Source organism: Oncorhynchus clarkii, chromosome 2 (genome assembly GCF_045791955.1).
Source record: "Oncorhynchus clarkii lewisi isolate Uvic-CL-2024 chromosome 2, UVic_Ocla_1.0, whole genome shotgun sequence".
NCBI classification, from domain to species: domain Eukaryota; kingdom Metazoa; phylum Chordata; class Actinopteri; order Salmoniformes; family Salmonidae; genus Oncorhynchus; species Oncorhynchus clarkii.
Genome location: NC_092148.1, coordinates 12,219,362 through 12,237,622, shown reverse-complemented (window position 1 = coordinate 12,237,622; position 18,261 = coordinate 12,219,362). Strand labels below are relative to the sequence as shown.

The following is an 18,261-nucleotide window of genomic DNA, read 5'->3' as shown; positions in this document are numbered from 1 at the left end:
GAGGAGCAGAGGGAAAGAGGACCTAAAGAGGGGGATGAGAAGAGAGGACTAGAGGAGGAGCAGAGGGAAAGAGGACCTAAAGAGGGGGATGAGAAGAGAGGACTAGAGGAGGAGCAGAGGGAAAGAGGGACAGAGAGAAAGAGGAGGACCTAAAGAGGGATAGAGAGGAGCAGAGGGAAAGAGGAGGACCTGAAGAGGGGAGCAGAGGGAAAGAGGATGACCTGAAGAGGAGCAGAGGGAAAGAGCGGAGCAGAGGATGACCTGAAGAGGGTCAGAGGAGCAGAGGGAAAGAGGATGACCTGAAGAGGGACAGAGGAGCAGAGGGAAAGAGGATGACCTGAAGAGGAGCAGAGGGAAAGGGCGGAGCAGAGGATGACCTGAAGAGGGTCAGAGGAGCAGAGGGAAAGAGGATGATCTGAAGAGGGTCAGAGGAGCAGAGGGAAAGAGGATGACCTGAAGAGGGTCAGAGGAGCAGAGGGAAAGAGGAGGACCTGAAGAGGGTCAGAGGAGCAGAGGATGGCCTGAAGAGGGACATGGGAGCAGAGGGAAAGAAGAGGTAATAGAGAAACAAAAAATAGAAGAAATAGACAGCACAGTAGAGTGAAAGAAAGCAATGATAGCTGAGAAATAAAAGATGGACATAACATTTAGAAAACTTTAAAATTGGAAAGCAAAATAAAAGACAGAAAACAGAAAAAGAAGAAATTGGAAATGGCTTAAAGCAAACAGAAAAATAGAACTCACAAGTCAGGTAAAAGAATCAGGAGGTTGTAATGTTAGTATTAGGAAATAGTTCATGTTAATAGAGAAAGTATATACCAAAGTGTAGAGCGAAGCAGAATTACAGAAATGATCAAAGACAAAAAATGTAAAAGTGGCACAGCTAGATGACTACAAGACAGCGAAGAGGACAGTGTGTAAAAGTGGCACAGCTAGATGACTACAAGACAGCGAAGAGAACAGTGTGTAAAAGTGGCACAGCTAGATGACTACAAGACAGCGAAGAGGACAGTGTGTAAAAGTGGCACAGCTAGATGACTACAAGACAGCGAAGAGGACAGTGTGTAAAAGTGGCACAGCTAGATGACTACAAGACAGCGAAGAGGACAGTGTGTAAAAGTGGCACAGCTAGATGACTACAAGACAGCGAAGAGGACAGTGTGTAAAAGTGGCACAGCTAGAAGACTACAAGACAGCGAAGAGGACAGTGTGTAAAAGTGGCACAGCTAGATGACTACAAGACAGCGAAGAGAACAGTGTGTAAAAGTGGCACAGCTAGATGACTACAAGACAGCGAAGAGGACAGTGTGTAAAAGTGGCACAGCTAGATGACTACAAGACAGCGAAGAGAACAGTGTGTAAGTGGCACAGCTAGATGACTACAAGACAGCGAAGAGGACAGTGTGTAAAAGTGGCACAGCTAGATGACTACAAGACAGCGAAGAGGACAGTGTGTAAAAGTGGCACAGCTAGATGACTACAAGACAGCGAAGAGGACAGTGTGTAAAAGTGGCACAGCTAGATGACTACAAGACAGCGAAGAGAACAGTGTGTAAAAGTGGCACAGCTAGATGACTACAAGACAGCGAAGAGGACAGTGTGTAAAAGTGGCACAGCTAGATGACTACAAGACAGCGAAGAGGACAGTGTGTAAAAGTGGCACAGCTAGATGACTACAAGACAGCGAAGAGGACAGTGTGTAAAAGTGGCACAGCTAGATGACTACAAGACAGCGAAGAGAACAGTGTGTAAAAGTGGCACAGCTAGATGACTACAAGACAGCGAAGAGGACAGTGTGTAAAAGTGGCACAGCTAGATGACTACAAGACAGCGAAGAGGACAGTGTGTAAAAGTGGCACAGCTAGATGACTACAAGACAGCGAAGAGAACAGTGTGTAAAAGTGGCACAGCTAGATGACTACAAGACAGCGAAGAGGACAGTGTGTAAAAGTGGCACAGCTAGATGACTACAAGACAGCGAAGAGAACAGTGTGTAAGTGGCACAGCTAGATGACTACAAGACAGCGAAGAGGACAGTGTGTAAAAGTGGCACAGCTAGATGACTACAAGACAGCGAAGAGGACAGTGTGTAAAAGTGGCACAGCTAGATGACTACAAGACAGCGAAGAGGACAGTGTGTAAAAGTGGCACAGCTAGATGACTACAAGACAGCGAAGAGAACAGTGTGTAAAAGTGGCACAGCTAGATGACTACAAGACAGCGAAGAGGACAGTGTGTAAAAGTGGCACAGCTAGATGACTACAAGACAGCGAAGAGGACAGTGTGTAAAAGTGGCACAGCTAGATGACTACAAGACAGCGAAGAGGACAGTGTGTAAAAGTGGCACAGCTAGATGACTACAAGACAGCGAAGAGAACAGTGTGTAAAAGTGGCACAGCTAGATGACTACAAGACAGCGAAGAGGACAGTGTGTAAAAGTGGCACAGCTAGATGACTACAAGACAGCGAAGAGGACAGTGTGTAAAAGTGGCACAGCTAGATGACTACAAGACAGCGAAGAGGACAGTGTGTAAAAGTGGCACAGCTAGATGACTACAAGACAGCGAAGAGGACAGTGTGTAAAAGTGGCACAGCTAGATGACTACAAGACAGCGAAGAGGACAGTGTGTAAAAAGCAAAAGGAGAGTTTAGAAAGAAAGAGTCAATCTGAAACAAAGAGGAAAGAATTGCAGAATATCAGTAGCAGAGGAAAAGTGGAATAAAATTCAGAAACAGAAGTTGGGAAAAGAAAAAGCAATATTGTGTAAATAGAAGACAGCAAGAGGAAAAATTAACCTAGAAAAAGGACCATTTAGGGGAAAATAGAGAAGAGGACAGCAGAAGTAAGAGGCGAGGAAGGTAACATTACAGTGAAAGAAACTAGCGAATGTACAATTTAGAGAAATACATGATAAGATACAGAGTCAAGATGCTGAGGAAATGATTTTAAAGCGTCAAAGCAGAGAAATAAAGTTTAGAAAATGAAGATAAATGTGTCAGTAAAGAAGAAGACAAAGGGTGAAGAAAGAAAGCCATAAGATTAATACAGAAAAGGTGAAACGGATAAAGAGTGAAGAAACACGAGAAGAAATGAAGCTAAATAAGTTTAAAATTGCCATTAGATTGAAAGAAAGGGAAATTATAAATCTGAAAGCCATGCATAAAGAAAATAGAAAAATAACAGACTTGAAAGCAGAGGAGTTTGAAAGAGAGAGAGAGAGAGAGAACGAGAGATAGAGGACAGCAGAGTAGAAGTAAAAAGGCATATTATTCCATATTATACATTTTTACTAGATGTCAAAATACCCTGGTGAAGGCATCACAGTCAAACCGTTGTTGAAAGTGAATAATACCATGATAAAGTGTGACTTTAGTTTCTATTTCAAATTGACATTGTAGGCATGGTTATCCAACCCTCAATTGTATCTCGTAGGGTTAAGGTTAGGGTTAAGCTCCCCTTAGAAATAGTGAGAAAAAACAGAACAACAACAGTAAAGCTTGGAAAGAGAAGTCTTTTTCCACTTCATAGAAGATAGGAAAATGAAGCAGTAAAGAAAGAGGGGAAATTGGTATACAAAAACTAAAGCTGAACTTTGCATAAAGAAGAGGTTTAGCCCTTAGGTTGAAACACACGCAGTAAGACCACACACTACAGCAAGGCAGGCACAGGGCTGGGTGTCTAGGTAAAATACTGTTGCCCCCCTAGAACCACACATACAACATTTGAGATACTAAACTCAAATATGAAGTTATATGCGCTGATTTTAAGTTACGATTCAGTCCATACAGTACAAAGGTACTGAACCAGAAACAGTTGCATAAACATATGCAGACAGTCATTTCTGTAAAACATCCACAACCTTCTTGCACTGATATCAGTCAGCCTCAAAAAGTACAGTTATGTTGAGAAAAGGAACACTGAGAATATAAGTTTGAGCAGAAGAGTGAAGGACTGCAAAAAGAGGCATTGAAAAAGAGAAAGGAAAATGACATGAATCAAAGAGAGGAGAGGAAAGGGAAACAGAAACAATGTTTTATTGAGAGGTCAACAGCAAATAAACAACAGTGAAGCTTGAGTACAGGATGGAGAAGGAGAGATGACCCATAGAACTAGAACTCATCTGATTATTTCTATGGATGGAACACAGATCCTCAAACAGAATGGAGAGAAGCAGGCGAGAGAACAGGAAGAGGAAACCAGACAACGTCCTAGAGTTTAACAGGACAGAGGAAATAAGGGAAAGCACCATAGAGGTTACAGGCTCGTCAGGCAGAGCGAAGTAAAACCCAGAATGAGGCTGCCATAGAAAAATGATAAAGTGGGTTGAGCATTATGCAAAGCAGAGAGAATATAGATAGAAGCTCAACAATGAAAATAAGAAAACATGTTTTGTTACAGTTAATTAGTTGAGAGAAGTAATGGCTCCTGAATGCTTTTTTGACAAGTGAAACATTTTTAGAATCAGAGGTAGATTGTTAGGAAAGCAAAAACACACATACATTTTATGCAAATTATAGTTTTAGGGTTCTAGAAGCATTTCAAAAAAGATTACTGTGCACATTTACAATACCAGTGCCATTGCTGTCTCTCATAGCTTGTGCTTTGAGTATTGATGTCGTCACATACTCCCACACACAAGCACACACACACACACACACACACTTCAACGTCCTCAAACAGTGCTCTACATCATTGACAAAACCAGTGTCATCAAAACTAAGTAATTTAACTGTATAAAATGTCATTGTACTCTACAATTTGACTCTTGAAAAGTCAAAAGCTCAGACGTTGATCAAAAATGTTTTTTTTACAAAGGTCAACATGTAGAGAAACCAATATTGTTGTGCCACTTGAGTTGCAGTATTTCACCATGAAGTCCAGCCAATCAAAAATAAAATGGCTCACATTCAACTCTCTCTGTTAGAATAGTGAAAGAGTAGCTTATAACCCAGGTACGGAGGCAGAAATCTTTACATTCTTAAACCCTGGAACAAATCTGTGGCACAAACAATACAGATTAAGTGTAAAATAAAGATTTTAAATAACTGTCTATACATTAGATCAGGCTCTTTATCCTATATGTATTCTCTGATAGAATAAATAGTGAATAACTACTACAGTATTTACACGTCCAGTCGGTTGGATCGGTCTCCACGTGGAGGGAGTCAGACAGGAGGTGACACAGAGCTCAGTGATGTCATAACCTGTCCTGAGTTATTGTCCTGGGACTGGCCAATCCCGGATGAGGTGGCGGGGTCACAGAACGGCTTCCAGGCTCTCATTGGGCAGCTCAATAAGGGGTGAAGCGGTTGTATCCTCCTCTGTACAGACTGGCCTAGAAATAAGTAGAAGATATGATGGTGAATCGGTGCCCACTGGCGGGTTGAGACGGATTCCTTTTTGAGGCTCGATTAAAGTCTGGCTCGTGGCTAGAAACAATGGTCTGGATGACTTAGTGGGTAACATGAACACTTTAAACGTTGGAGAGGTACTGCTTATGAGTTTTAAAGAGGCTCACCATTGTTCCGACGCCGTATGTTGCCGTGGGTCCCACTGAATGGTGGTAGGGATCCGTTGCAGCAGCATAAACTCTGCCATATCTGATGGACAGACAAAACAAAACCCCAAATGAGAAAACATACTAAACCAGCATGGTCTCATAGACTAGACGTAACATAGTTAACAAAAATCCGGGACACTCAAATTAGTATGATATGTTACGTTTGGTACGGTTATATTTGACAGAAGGTTACTTAAGGCAAAAAGGAAAGGAGGGTGGGTGGTTCTGAGTGGCTGGGTGGGTGGTTCTGAGTGGCTGGGTGGGCGGTTCTGAGTGGCTGGGTGGGCGGTTCTGAGTGGCTGGGTGTGCGGTTCTGAGTGGCTGGGTGGGCGGTTCTGAGTGGCTGGGTGGGCGTTTAACGCAAACGTCATGTTCGAATTTCATTACGGTCAAATTTGGCATTTTAGCAAGAAACTTTGCAATTACTTATTACTTTTTAGCTACTTTGTAACTACTTTGCATGTTAGCTAACTCTTCCCCTAACCCTTTTAACATAACTCCTAAACCCTAACCTTAACCCTAGCCTTAACCCCTAGCCAATGTTAGCGACCTAGGTAGCGTTAGCCACCTAGCTAACGTTAGCCACAACAAATTGGAATTTGTGTCATACATATTGCAAATTCTTAACATATTGTCCAAATTGTTGTCATACGTAACATATCATACGAAATAGATGATGGACATCCACAAATGAATACATACCATTCCAAACGTAACATAACATTCTAATTTGAGTGTCCTGGATTTTATTTCACTATGTCCGTCCAGGTTACTAAACAGGTGTGCTAGTATTGTGTTAGAACTAACAGTGAGGCTCCATAGACCAGACTTGAAGACCACAGAACCTCAACATTAGAGTGCTGCTTATCTCAAGTCCCATTTGAAGGAAAAAGACCTTGAAATCCTCATACAAACAGAGTCACATTGTCAGTCATTGGGCGCTGCTGCTCACCCATCACTGTATGTTGCTGTGGCAGCGGATGGTGATTGGGCAACTCTGTACGCTGCAGGATACCCGCCCTGATAGGAAAAAAGACATTCAGAGACAAGATAAACTTTTAGCTAAACACAAGGTAGACAGCCTGAAATAAGCTGAATCAGAAGAAAAATGTCCACTTACATAGACTTCAGCCCCATATAATCCATCTTGATACAGCACACTGAAAGGAGACATTCTATCATTCACACAATAAACAGTGAAAATTCAATCATTTACACTCACAATGGAAATGGTTATTCATTTTTAAAATAGATTTATTGAAGATAGAAATGATCTTACCCAGGGTAGGCGGGCATGGCAGTGGGTGCGGCAGCTGAGCGAATTGTGTTGTAGACAGCCCGGCCCCGCCCACGCAGTGGTGAGCCCCGATAGGCCAGGGTGGGAGCAGCTACGGGGTAGGGGAAACTGGCAACTGAGGAGAGAGAGAAAGAGAGAGAGCTTACAGTACCCACTAGGATATGTACTGTAGCCACCCTGCCTTTAGAAGCAGGTTTATTGACTCCCCCAAGGGAACATGCTTTCTTGGAGCCATCGATAAGAGAGGTTGAGTATCACAGGTGGGATCTGAACCCGAGTCTCCTGCTTGGGAAACCCACGTCTTAACCATTAGACCTAAATAGTATTCCTCCTTGGTGATGAGGTAGCAAGGCCTCATCACAAGAGTCTGACTGACCTCCGCTACAAGGGGTCATGAATTCCGATTGGGTTTGATAGGGATACAGTACTAGAACATATATGACAAGGACAAGCTAATATTGAAGTAATCAAACTCACCCGAAAACTCACATTGAAACTCACCGGTGTAGAGTTCAGGTGCATACATCGCTCCCATGACAGGGTTGATCTTCCATCCAGGGGCTACAAAGAGAGAGAGAGAGAGAAGGAGAGAGAGCGAGAGTGAGTGAGAGAGAAGTTAAGAGAGAGAGAGAGAGCGAGAGTGAGAGAGAAGTTAAGAGAAAGAAGGAGAGAGAGAGAGAAGTTAAGAGAGATAAAGAGAGAGAGAGAGAGAGAGAGAGAGAAAGGGAGGGAGATGTTGAGAGAGAGAAGTTAAGAGAGAGAGAGAGAGAGAGAGAAAGGGAGGGAGATGTTGAGAGAGAGAAGGAGAGAGAGAACGGGAGGGAGATGTTGAGAGAGAGAAGGAGAGAGAGAGAGAGAGAGAGAAAGAGAGAGAAAGGGAGGGAGATGTTGAGAGAGAGAAGGAGAGAGAGAGAGAGAGAGAGAAAGGGAGGGAGATGTTGAGAGTAAGAAGGAGAGAGAGAGAGAGAGAGAGATGTTGAGAGAGAGAGAGAGAGAGATGTTGAGAGAAGGAGAAAGAGGTTAAACAACAAGTAAAGGAAGAAAGAGACAGTGGAGATCATGGAGAATAAAGGGAAAACACAGACACAGTTCAGAAGTACAGAGTGCATGTCCACCCCTCCCACATGCCACGGAAAGATGTGTCCAAATAACTTTAGGTATCTTACTTGAAACCTCACCATTCACAAGAGGTGTTTGGGGCTTCTTGGTGACTATTCTGGCTGTAGCATTGTTCACCTGCACAGACAATACAGTACAATTTCTCAGACAGACAGACAGACAGATATTCAAGATAACTATCTATAGTATGTCTATTCCTCACTTCAACCTTCCTCCCCTCAACGATCGTTCCGTTCAGTTTTTCCCTCGCTCGGTCTGCATCCATTGCGCTCTCAAAGGTCACGAACCCAAAACCCTGAGAGTTGGAAGGAGAAACATTTCTGATTGTCCAATTTGTCATTGTCTTGGTAAGGCAAAAAATAATAGGGCAACCAGGTTTAATTAGTTCAGTTTGTAATTTCTGATATTGAGTGGTCTCTCACCTTTGACCCTCTCTCATTAAAGATAATCTCCACATCCAGGATCTTGCCAAATTGCTGAAAGACAAAAACAGATCACAATCTTGTCCACAGGTTATCACTGAGGTTGTAAGAGATGACATAATGTTTCGTAGGATGACTTCATGTCTTGTAGGATAATAAACCTGGACATAACCACTGGTTGTGTCTCTCACCCCAAACATCTGTCTGAGGTCCGGGTCTCTGAAGCGGAAGGGGATGTTGGAAACGTGGAGACGCTTGGGCTGGGCCTTGCCTGACCCCTCCTCATCGCTACCACTTCCTGCTCCGCCCCCTGATGACACTGACATGCTCAGAGCTTGGGAGTCAGAGGTCACCGGAACCAGGGCATCGTCCTGGGGAGACAGAAGAGGAGGAGGAGAGGAGAGGAAGAGAGGAAAAAGAAGAGGAGGAAAATGAAGAATAGAGGAGATGAGGAGGAAAGAAAGGAAGTGAAGGAAGGGGAAAGGAAGGAGAGGAGTGAAGGAAGGAAGGAAGGAAGAAGAGGAGGAAGAGAATAGACAGAGGAAGAGCAGGAGAAGAAGAAAAATAAGGAGGAAAGTATGAGAAGAGGAGGAGGATAGGACAGAGAACAGGAGAAGAAGAAAAAGGAGGAAAGGATGGGGAGAGGAGGAGGATAGAAGGACAGAGAGCAGGAGAAGAAGAAAAAGAAGGAGGAAAGGATGAGGAGAGGAGGAGGATAGAAGGACAGAGAACAGGAGAAGAAGAAAAAGAAGGAGGAAAGGATGAGGATAGAAGGACAGAGAGCAGGAGAAGAAGAAAAAGAAGGAGGAAAGGATGAGGAGAGGAGGAGGATAGAAGGACAGAGAACAGGAGAAGAAGAAAAAGAAGGAGGAAAGGATGAGGAGAGGAGGAGGATAGAAGGACAGAGAACAGGAGAAGAAGAAAAAGAAGGAGGAAAGGATGAGGAGAGGAGGAGGATAGAAGGACAGAGAACAGGAGAAGAAGAAAAAGAAGGAGGAAGGGATGGGGAGAGGAGGAGGATAGAAGGACAGAGAACAGGAGAAGAAGGAGGAAAGGATGAGGAGAGGAGGAGGATAGAAGGACAGAGAACAAGAGAATAAGAAAAAGAAGGAGGAAAGGATGAGGAGAGGAGGATAGAAGGACAGAGAACAGGAGAAGAAGAAAAAGAAGGAGGAAAAGGATGAGGAGAGGAGGAGGATAGAAGGACAGAGAACAGAAGAAGAAAAAGAAGGAGGAAAGGATGAGGAGAGGAGGAGGATAGAAGGACAGAGAGCAGGAGAAGAAGGAAAGGATGAGGAGAGGAGGATAGAAGGACAGAGAACAGGAGAAGAAGAAAAAGAAGGAGGAAAAGGATGAGGAGAGGAGGAGGATAGAAGGACAGAGAACAGAAGAAGAAAAAGAAGGAGGAAAGGATGAGGAGAGGAGGAGGATAGAAGGACAGAGAGCAGGAGAAGAAGGAAAGGATGAGGAGAGGAGGAGGATAGAAGGACAGAGAGCAGGAGAAGAAGGAAAGGATGAGGAGAGGAGGAGGATAGAAGGACAGAGAGCAGGAGAAGAAGGAAAGGATGAGGAGAGGAGGAGGATAGAAGGACAGAGAGCAGGAGAAGAAGGAAAGGATGGGGAGAGGAGGAGGATAGAAGGACAGAGAGCAGGAGAAGGAGGAAAGGATGAGGAGAGGAGGAGGATAGAAGGACAGAGAACAGGAGAAGAAGGAAAGGATGAGGAGAGGAGGAGGAGAGGAGGAGGATAGAAGGACAGAGAGCAGGAGAAGAAGGAAAGGATGAGGAGAGGAGGAGGATAGAAGGACAGAGAGCAGGAGAAGGAGGAAAGGATGAGGAGAGGAGGAGGATAGAAGGACAGAGAACAGGAGAAGAAGGAAAGGATGAGGAGAGGAGGAGGATAGAAGGACAGAGAACAGGAGAAGAAGGAAAGGATGAGGAGAGGAGGAGGATAGAAGGACAGAGAGCAGGAGAAGAAGGAAAGGATGAGGAGAGGAGGAGGATAGAAGGACAGAGAACAGGAGAAGGATATAAAAAAGGTTTCAACGGAAAGGCAGAGAAAGAAGGGGGGAGATTACAGAGGAAACTAAGGACATGTTGCCAATTGGTCCATGCACTTGTACACCTCTGAATAGACAACTAATAAAATTCCATTGATTCTATTCCAGCCATTACAATGAGCCCGTCCTCTTATAGCTCCTGCCACCAGCCTCCTCTGCTGTACACTAACTAAATATTAGGCTACATAGTCATGTTGATTCAGTTATAACAACCAGCCAACACCGAAAGTAACAGCTTCCCCAACAGAAATACTTTGGAGGAACTGTAACTAAATACAATATCATACTGAACATAATTGTGATGAATTATACTTAGAAATTCATAATAACTAGGTAGTTCAGGTGACATAGATTATATAGACACATAAACAGTAAGCCTGCAGGAATACATTTTCATAATATAATCTCATTAAAGTGCCCCCATGCAAAACCATACAGGATATAGTAATGTGCTTCAAAACCAAAACATCCACTATCCCAAAATGCACCACGATGCCAGTGTCTGTCTATTGGTCCTCCAAAAACCAAGGGATTATATGAGTCCAAACAAGAAAATTAAGATGAAAAAAACATTACACAAAAAAATGAGTGAGCGAGAGCAGTGGGGGAGATAGGAGAGAGGGAGAGAGCAGTGGGGGAGATAGGAGAGAGGGAGATAGCAGTGGGGGAGATAGGAGAGAGGGAGATAGCAGTGGGGGAGATAGGAGAGAGGGAGCAGAGTGCAATGTGAAAGGAAGAATAAAATGGCAAAGAAAAAAATAGCAAAAGTGAAAAATATCTTTAAATTGAAAATCAAAGTGAATGCAGGCTTGAAAGAAGTCAGATAAATATTAATGCAAATCAAAATACAGATCCTAATATGCAGAAATGAAAACAGGTATTATTAGCATTATAATATAGGAAGGCTGATAGAAAGAAATGTGCACAATGTCCTCAGAGCAACGATAAGTAATAAATGAAACAAAAAGATAAAGTGAACAAGGCAGGAACTTGCGCAAAAAGCTTGGGTTGGGGTGAGGAGTGGGAGCTGGGAGGCATAGTGCCGGGCAGGGTCAAAGTTGAATGTTCTAAATGTCAGTTTGGGGTCACGGTGCTGCTTATTTCTGCCAAAGGTTAAAGATCATTACTCAAGATTCCGAGGGGGCATGTATTAATAAGTGGGGTAGAAACAGAGGGAGAGGGATAGAGAGACACATTCACACAGAGAGAGAGAGCGAGACAGCTTCACACAAACACATACAGTACATACAGGCTACTGCTGTGTTGTTATATACTGGCTTCCCATGGCAGCATGGTTCACACAAACACCACCTCCTCATCATCCTCACACACATACACATACCAGAAACATGGGAAGTGGGACAGTGAAGAGAGGGGAGGGGGCAGTGGAAGAAAGGGGTGGGTGGGTTGGGTTGGATGTTGGTGTCATGTCACGATGCAAAATTGATTTCTGAACCTGGCCAATATTTCGGAGGGGGAGGGGTCACCCGTTCGGCCTCCCCCGTTGACCCCACCTCCATGATGTGTGGCGGCGTCTCAACTTTCCCCGAAAATCAGGACGGACCTTGTAAGTCAGGGGCTCTAGTGATGGAATATATAAATGTGGCCATAAAAGTCAGTTATGACATCAGAAAGAGCTGCTGAGGCAGGGAAAAGGACTTCACAGTCACAATGCATTGACCTTGATTCACCATTCACCTCTGTCTTTGTCTAGAGTAATAAGCTACAGTATATAAAGCCTACCAGGACACTGGACATAAACATACTTGTACATGTTTTCCTCATTATAAGTTCAGAAACTAGGCCTTGTTCCTAATGAAACTACAGAAGATCCCATCAAATACATGTCATTTTGTGCTGTAGACTATATGAAAATAAATAGTAGGAAATATTGAACCTTGATAACTGACCTAATAACTTATGCCGTACAATATACCAAAATACATTTAAATTATAATCCTACATTTAAATACTGTGTTGTTCCATTCTCCTGTGTTTTTAACTTCTCCTTTCTCAACTTTCTTTACCCCGAACCCCTACCAGTAACCTCGGTGCATGATCTTACACAGACATACTGCATGTTAACGGCTTTGGGGTTACCTGCTCTATTTCCAGATAATGGGAGAGGGAAAGAGAGAGAGAGAGATGGGGGGGATTCACTTTCAAAAATGAATCTCCTCTCAGCTGCCCCTATCTGCTCTGCTGGGTGTCAGAGGAGATTCCCCTACATGGGCACAGGAGTGGAGTTGGGGAGCTAAATATAGAAGTAGGGTCCTCTGTGTGTGTGTGTGTTCCATTGTACTGACAAAGAATTTCCTCAAACTTTGTATGACATGTTGTTGTTGATTAGAATAACATCCCCTCCTAGAAATATGTTACAAACAACATGTGATTCCCCCATATACACATACAGTAGCTACATATCTTGATTACAAAGTATCTCTGTCTCTCTATCTTTCCTGGACACTACTTCTATAGTCCCACACCTCCAGTCTATCATGTTGTTCTTACCGTGCTAATGGCTGCCAGAGTGTCAGCCCCTTCGTGTTGCGGGCCCTGATAGACTCTGAGCTGGTGATGCTCCTGGTACTCTGAGTTGGGGTGGGCGGAACTATAGTCTAGAGGAGGAAGTCTGCCTGCAGGTGTGGGAGGAGCTTGTCCTGGTGGAGGGTATGAGGGAGGCTGGGCATAGACCTGTGGGAGGGTGGGGTCACCACTGCCGGGGCAGGCCTCCTGCCCAGGGCCTCCCTGGGATTGAATGAGAGAAGAGAATCAGTCAATAATCAATCAAAATAACATTGTCATAGTATCTATCCAACCTAGCTGTAGGATAAACCATATTGAAATTGTAATAGTGGTTGACACTTGTTATAAGAAACAAAATAATCAATTACTATCACCAGATTATTCATGAATTACATTAAAAATATACCTTTTTGATTCACAGCATACTGCCCATAGAATCATCTCTAATGTAAGCACAAAGACCTCGGGCTTCATAAAAGTCATAAAAGTCAAAAACTCTTCATAAGAGTCGTTGAGTCTAAAATATCACCTGGGAAATGTCTTATGGTTGAGTGGTGCTGGGCAGTTTAGATTTGCACAGCTGGTACAAAACTAGAGGACCTTAAGAAAGATCCACACAACAGACTCATACCTACAGTACAGCTCACTATGATAGGTATACCATTCCTTTTGAGTATTCATTCAGGATTCAGCATCCTTTGGAAAAGAGTATCTGGCAAATATCCATAATTTACCACTTATGCCAACTTAATTGTAATGAAAAATCAACTCAGCACAAAACTGATCTCAGACTAATACCTTCAACATCATCATAATCATCTAATCAATGTACCAAATCCATTCTAATCCATTGATTCTTCAATGTACCAAAATAAACAACAAGAAAGCAGAGTTCACACAGTGACGTGACCAATTCTCACACAATGAAAAGTGATAGTGGTGACACAGACACAACAGGAGAATAGATAGTCTTACCCCGTCACTGCATGTCTGATTCTCTGGTACATTGTCCAACAACTGCCACATGTTTTAATGCCGGCTTCCACCCGCCCACTACACCATAAGTTCTACTAAACCACCAATCACATGACAGGAGTGCTGGGGGGAGGTGGAGCTGGGGGGGGATATGCCAGCTGTGATCATTTGTACCTGTCAATCACTTTTAACCACCCCCCCCCTCCGCACAGAAACACACTAAAAACTTAGGAGCTACACAAAATGTGTAATTTCTACATTAAAAGCTAATACTGTAGTCGTATTTCAACTTGCCTACTAAAAGGTCACCTCTAAGAATACTATCCTTATTATTACCCTGTAATTGCTGACGTACTACCTTTTAAATATTCCTATGCCTTGTAAATATTCATATCATTCCAATATCTTATTTTTGACCAAACTCTTTGAAGAGACAAGCAGGCAGGAAATATTTGGGTAGTTTTATATCTTTCACATTAAAACACAGTAATAAACCCTTATATCTCTACTCTGAAACTGACCAGCGGTCAACCAGAAGATTGGCAGCGCCATTAGAAGATTTTTATGTTGTCCTTTACAGTTGTAAACATAGTAAGTGTCAAGGCCTATATATCAGACTGGCTGTAATTTAATACAGATTCATGTTGTTCTCTCCAACCTCGTCTCCTCCTCCTCCCCCTCTATCTGTCCATCAGCTGTTGCACTCATCGAATGGGTGAGATAGGACTGATGGTGAAATTGAAGAGGGCGAAGTGGAGGGAAGGTATGAAAGCTGATCTGATCATTAAACCTTGTATGATCAGCTGATTCTGATACGTAACGCAGGGAGAGTGTCCTACATTCTCATAGGTCTAAGAAGACAGTGTGGCTACTGCAGGTAAAACCGCAGCATCAAAGGTCTTACTATACTAAGATATGAACTAACACTCACACTTGTCTTTTCCTACTAGCACTGACTTTGCTGATAACTTCATTTATTGAGGAACAACGTAGTTGCTATAACTGTGATGTGTGGTTGTCCCATCTAGCTATCTTAAGATGAATGAACTCACTGTAAGTCACTCTGGATAAGAGCATCTGCTAAATGACTAACATGTAAATGTTATGTTAAATATAAGATATACTATCTTAGTTCACTAGGAGTGGAAAAGGAACACCTTGTCTGTGTAGGTCTCAGATTCTTCCTATCAAACATCAGGGGTTTCAGTACAAAGTACACGATTTCTCTTGACAGACCACACAGGTGTTCCTCCTATACCTCTGAATTCTTACTTTAGAAATTCCACCGGGAGATGGTCAGGAGTGAGACTGATACCATCTAGAATGTATTAGGTCTCTAGAATAGATTTACAGGCATATCATTTACAAGGTTAGTCATTTAGCGCATCATCTTACATATAGTGCTTTCAAATGGGCCAAAACAACAACCATGTAAAAAATCAGAGTAAAACCTTTAAAGATAATATGTTTTGACATGTACTACTCTGCATCCTGTCTGCTGATATTGGAAGGCATGTGTGTTGTATATCTGGGTTTATTCCAGGGTTGACGCATAATCATTCAGAAACTGTCCTTTCAGCTTTCACATGGCAGATCCTGGCAATCAGTACACACAGTAACTATGTTAGAGGACATGTCAACACCGACACACATGCCTGTATTGTGTCCCCCCCCCGCCCCACCTCACCCCCCAATATCTGACCTTCCCAAGCTCACACCATACATGGAGAGTGTCTGACAGGGGGAGATAATAGAATCTATTTGATACTAGCACTGGCCACCTTCACACACTCTCTCTCTCTCTCTTTGTCTCCCACTCCCAGTACAGTATTACATTGTCAACAAACAAACATTATACACAGTATCTCTCCATGTGTCTCAACTTTATTCCTTGCAGTCTTTTTTTGATTGCCATTTGTTCTCCTCTGTCCTGTCCTATTCAGCTGTCAGGACTCAGGGTCAAAGGTCACCGGCTCTGAGACAGGTGGTTGCTGGGACAGCTGCTGGAGGATTTACACTCCGAAGATGACAGGAAACTGCTGATGTGCCCTTTAAGAGAGCTCATAAAGCAGGGGATACAAACGCACAGACAAAAACACTCACACACCCTATGGTCTACTCTATTCAGTATGTTTACACTGAGTGTACAAAACATCTTTCCATGACATAGACTGACCAGGTGAATCCAGGTGAAAGCTATGCTACCTTATTGATGTCACCTGTTAAAACCACTTAAGTCAGGGTAAATGAAGGGAAGAAGACAGGACAAGGAAGGATTTGTAAGCCTTGGGACAACTGAGACATGGATTGTGTCGGTGTGCCATTCAGAGGGAGAATGGGCAAGACAAAATATTTAATAACGGGGTATGGTAGTAGGTGCCAGGCGCACAGGTTTGAGTGGGTCAAGAATCGCAACGCAGCTGGATTTCACGCTCAACAGTTTCCCATGTGTATCAAGAATGGTCGACCAACCAAAACACATCCAGCCAATTTGGTACAACTGTGGGAAGCACGGGAGTCAACATGGGCCAACATCCCTGTGGAATGCTTTTGACACCTTGTAGCGTCCATGCCCCGACAAATTAAGGCTGTTCTGAGGGAAAAGGGGGGTGCAACTCAATATTAGGAAGGTGTTCTTAATGATTTGTACACTTAGTGTATATTACATACAGTACAGTAATATGGAACAGGTAATATGATCATAAACACAGATCGTCAGACATTTTACTCCGCTGCTATGTTCTGATCATAGCACAGTACACTGGTCCTCATCCCCCTACTTAGGCTACACACTATCAGGATATCAGTGTCCCCCTTATCTGCATGACATGGGAGCCTTCTCTCTCTGTGTTAATCTACTTTTCAAGGAACAGGCTAAAAATACAGGGGCTGTGACACAGAGAGACAAGGAAGACAGATTCCAGACACACATCATATCTGTGCTGGCATTCACCAACGGGTTGTCAGGGACTCTGTCAAACACACACACACACACACACACACACACACCTCTGCTGGCACCACTGAGACCTGCAGATTAAATATAACTGCCAGTGTGTCATTGCAATTAAAACAAATGGGTTTGGCCCTATCAACAGTATTTAGGCCTAGATGCAGCTGTTTGCAATCTCATGACACAAATCTACACTGGCAACCAGTTGCTGTGAACAACCACGTCATTAAGCTGTGAACTACTCTGAACTAAACATCATAATTTGGATTATTTTGAAATCTAGTTCAATAAACCACTTTGCTATCATCACCATGACAAACACAAACAGTATCATTTCTAATGTGTAATACTGGGCCTGAATAGATTTAATCTGAATGTCCCTTTCCATTTCACAAACAGGCCCTCCAACCTGTTGTTTGTGTCATGATGACATGTCATTCCCCGGGCCAGTGATTCAGCATATCCAGTGACTCAAAACCAAACTATCTCAATGACGCTTGAGATGAGAGCCATGTATACAGAATTCAATGGGGGCCCATGTTCACACCAACAGCTATGCAGGATAGTTTGCCCATCACTGTATGTGGCTCTGGGTCTACTGACAGAGTACTAAGAAAGACATCCAATGCTACACACCCGGCCTAAAACATGGTAGGAACCAGGAGAGAGAAGGAAAAGGCAAACAGAGGGATTGAGAGACAGAGACAGAGGTAGATTACCTGTACTAGGCTGGGGTAACATTGGGCACCCTGGGGATAGACGGGCAGTCCGTAAGGCTGAAGAATCATTGTAGGAGAAGAGAGCATGGTGCATAGTCCGAAAACCACCAGGACAGAGGGAACGGTGGGGAGATGGGAGGACAATAGAGGGTGAAGGGGGAAAGGGAGAGAATGGTATGCTCAGAGGAGATGAAAAAAACAAGGCAGGAAAATCTAAGAAGTTTGAGTAGAATCCAAGTGATGAAAACACAGAAGGTCCAAGTGAATGAGAGGAAGAGCTGTAAAGTCAGAAGGATAACTGTCAACAGTCAACCTCTCAGCTTAAAACAATTAAAACAAACTCCCTGAACTAAGAAACAGTCAGCCTGTCTAGATAGGAAGACAGGAAGTGGCAGAGAAGTTAGAAATAACACTGCTGTGTGTCTGTCAGCCTGTCAGTTGGTCGGCCTGACAGACAGAAACACATGTAAAGGGTCCCGTTTCAGGGTGTTATAAATAGTCCCTCTCTCTCTCGCTCTTTCTCTCTGCCACCTCCACCCCCCCCCCCCCCCTCTCTCAATCTGTCAATTAGCCTATTACTAGGTACCATATGCACGCTCTTCTGTTGTGAGTGCACGTACAACATGTCGT

At 43.4% G+C, this 18,261-nt stretch overlaps 1 protein-coding gene across 16 annotated transcripts; it reads right to left on the bottom strand.

The window, feature by feature from the left end:
* Window positions 1-4,017: 4,017 nt before the first annotated feature.
* Window positions 4,018-18,099, bottom strand: LOC139421421 (RNA binding protein fox-1 homolog 1-like). 16 transcript variants are annotated; one of them, XM_071172341.1, is made up of 12 exons: window positions 17,632-18,099; window positions 12,970-13,206; window positions 8,591-8,770; window positions 8,400-8,453; window positions 8,180-8,272; window positions 8,025-8,094; window positions 7,336-7,419; window positions 6,841-6,973; window positions 6,682-6,721; window positions 6,514-6,581; window positions 5,520-5,601; window positions 4,018-5,336 (listed from the first exon to the last, which is right to left on the bottom strand). In XM_071172341.1, the coding sequence occupies exons 1-12, from the start codon at window positions 17,716-17,718 to the stop codon at window positions 5,292-5,294; spliced, it is 1,173 nt and encodes a 390-aa protein (XP_071028442.1). In that variant the 5' UTR covers window positions 17,719-18,099; the 3' UTR covers window positions 4,018-5,291. The 16 variants fall into 16 exon arrangements, with proteins under 16 accessions (XP_071028442.1, XP_071028480.1, XP_071028455.1 ...); XM_071172379.1 differs by having other exon boundaries at window positions 7,360-7,419; XM_071172354.1 differs by having other exon boundaries at window positions 6,682-6,736; window positions 7,348-7,419; window positions 8,037-8,094.
* Window positions 18,100-18,261: the final 162 nt, after the last annotated feature.

Coding starts and splice junctions, on each gene's coding strand:
- LOC139421421 (XM_071172311.1), bottom strand. CDS start 17,718: ATGCTCTCTTCTCCTACAATGATTCTTCAGCCTTACGGACTGCCCGTC. Junction 13,207..17,631: donor GTTACCCCAGCCTAGTACAG/GTAATCTACCTC, acceptor ATTCAATCCCAG/GGAGGCCCTGGGCAGGAGGC. Junction 5,602..6,513: donor ACAGCAACATACAGTGATGG/GTGAGCAGCAGC, acceptor TCTGTCCATCAG/ATATGGCAGAGTTTATGCTG.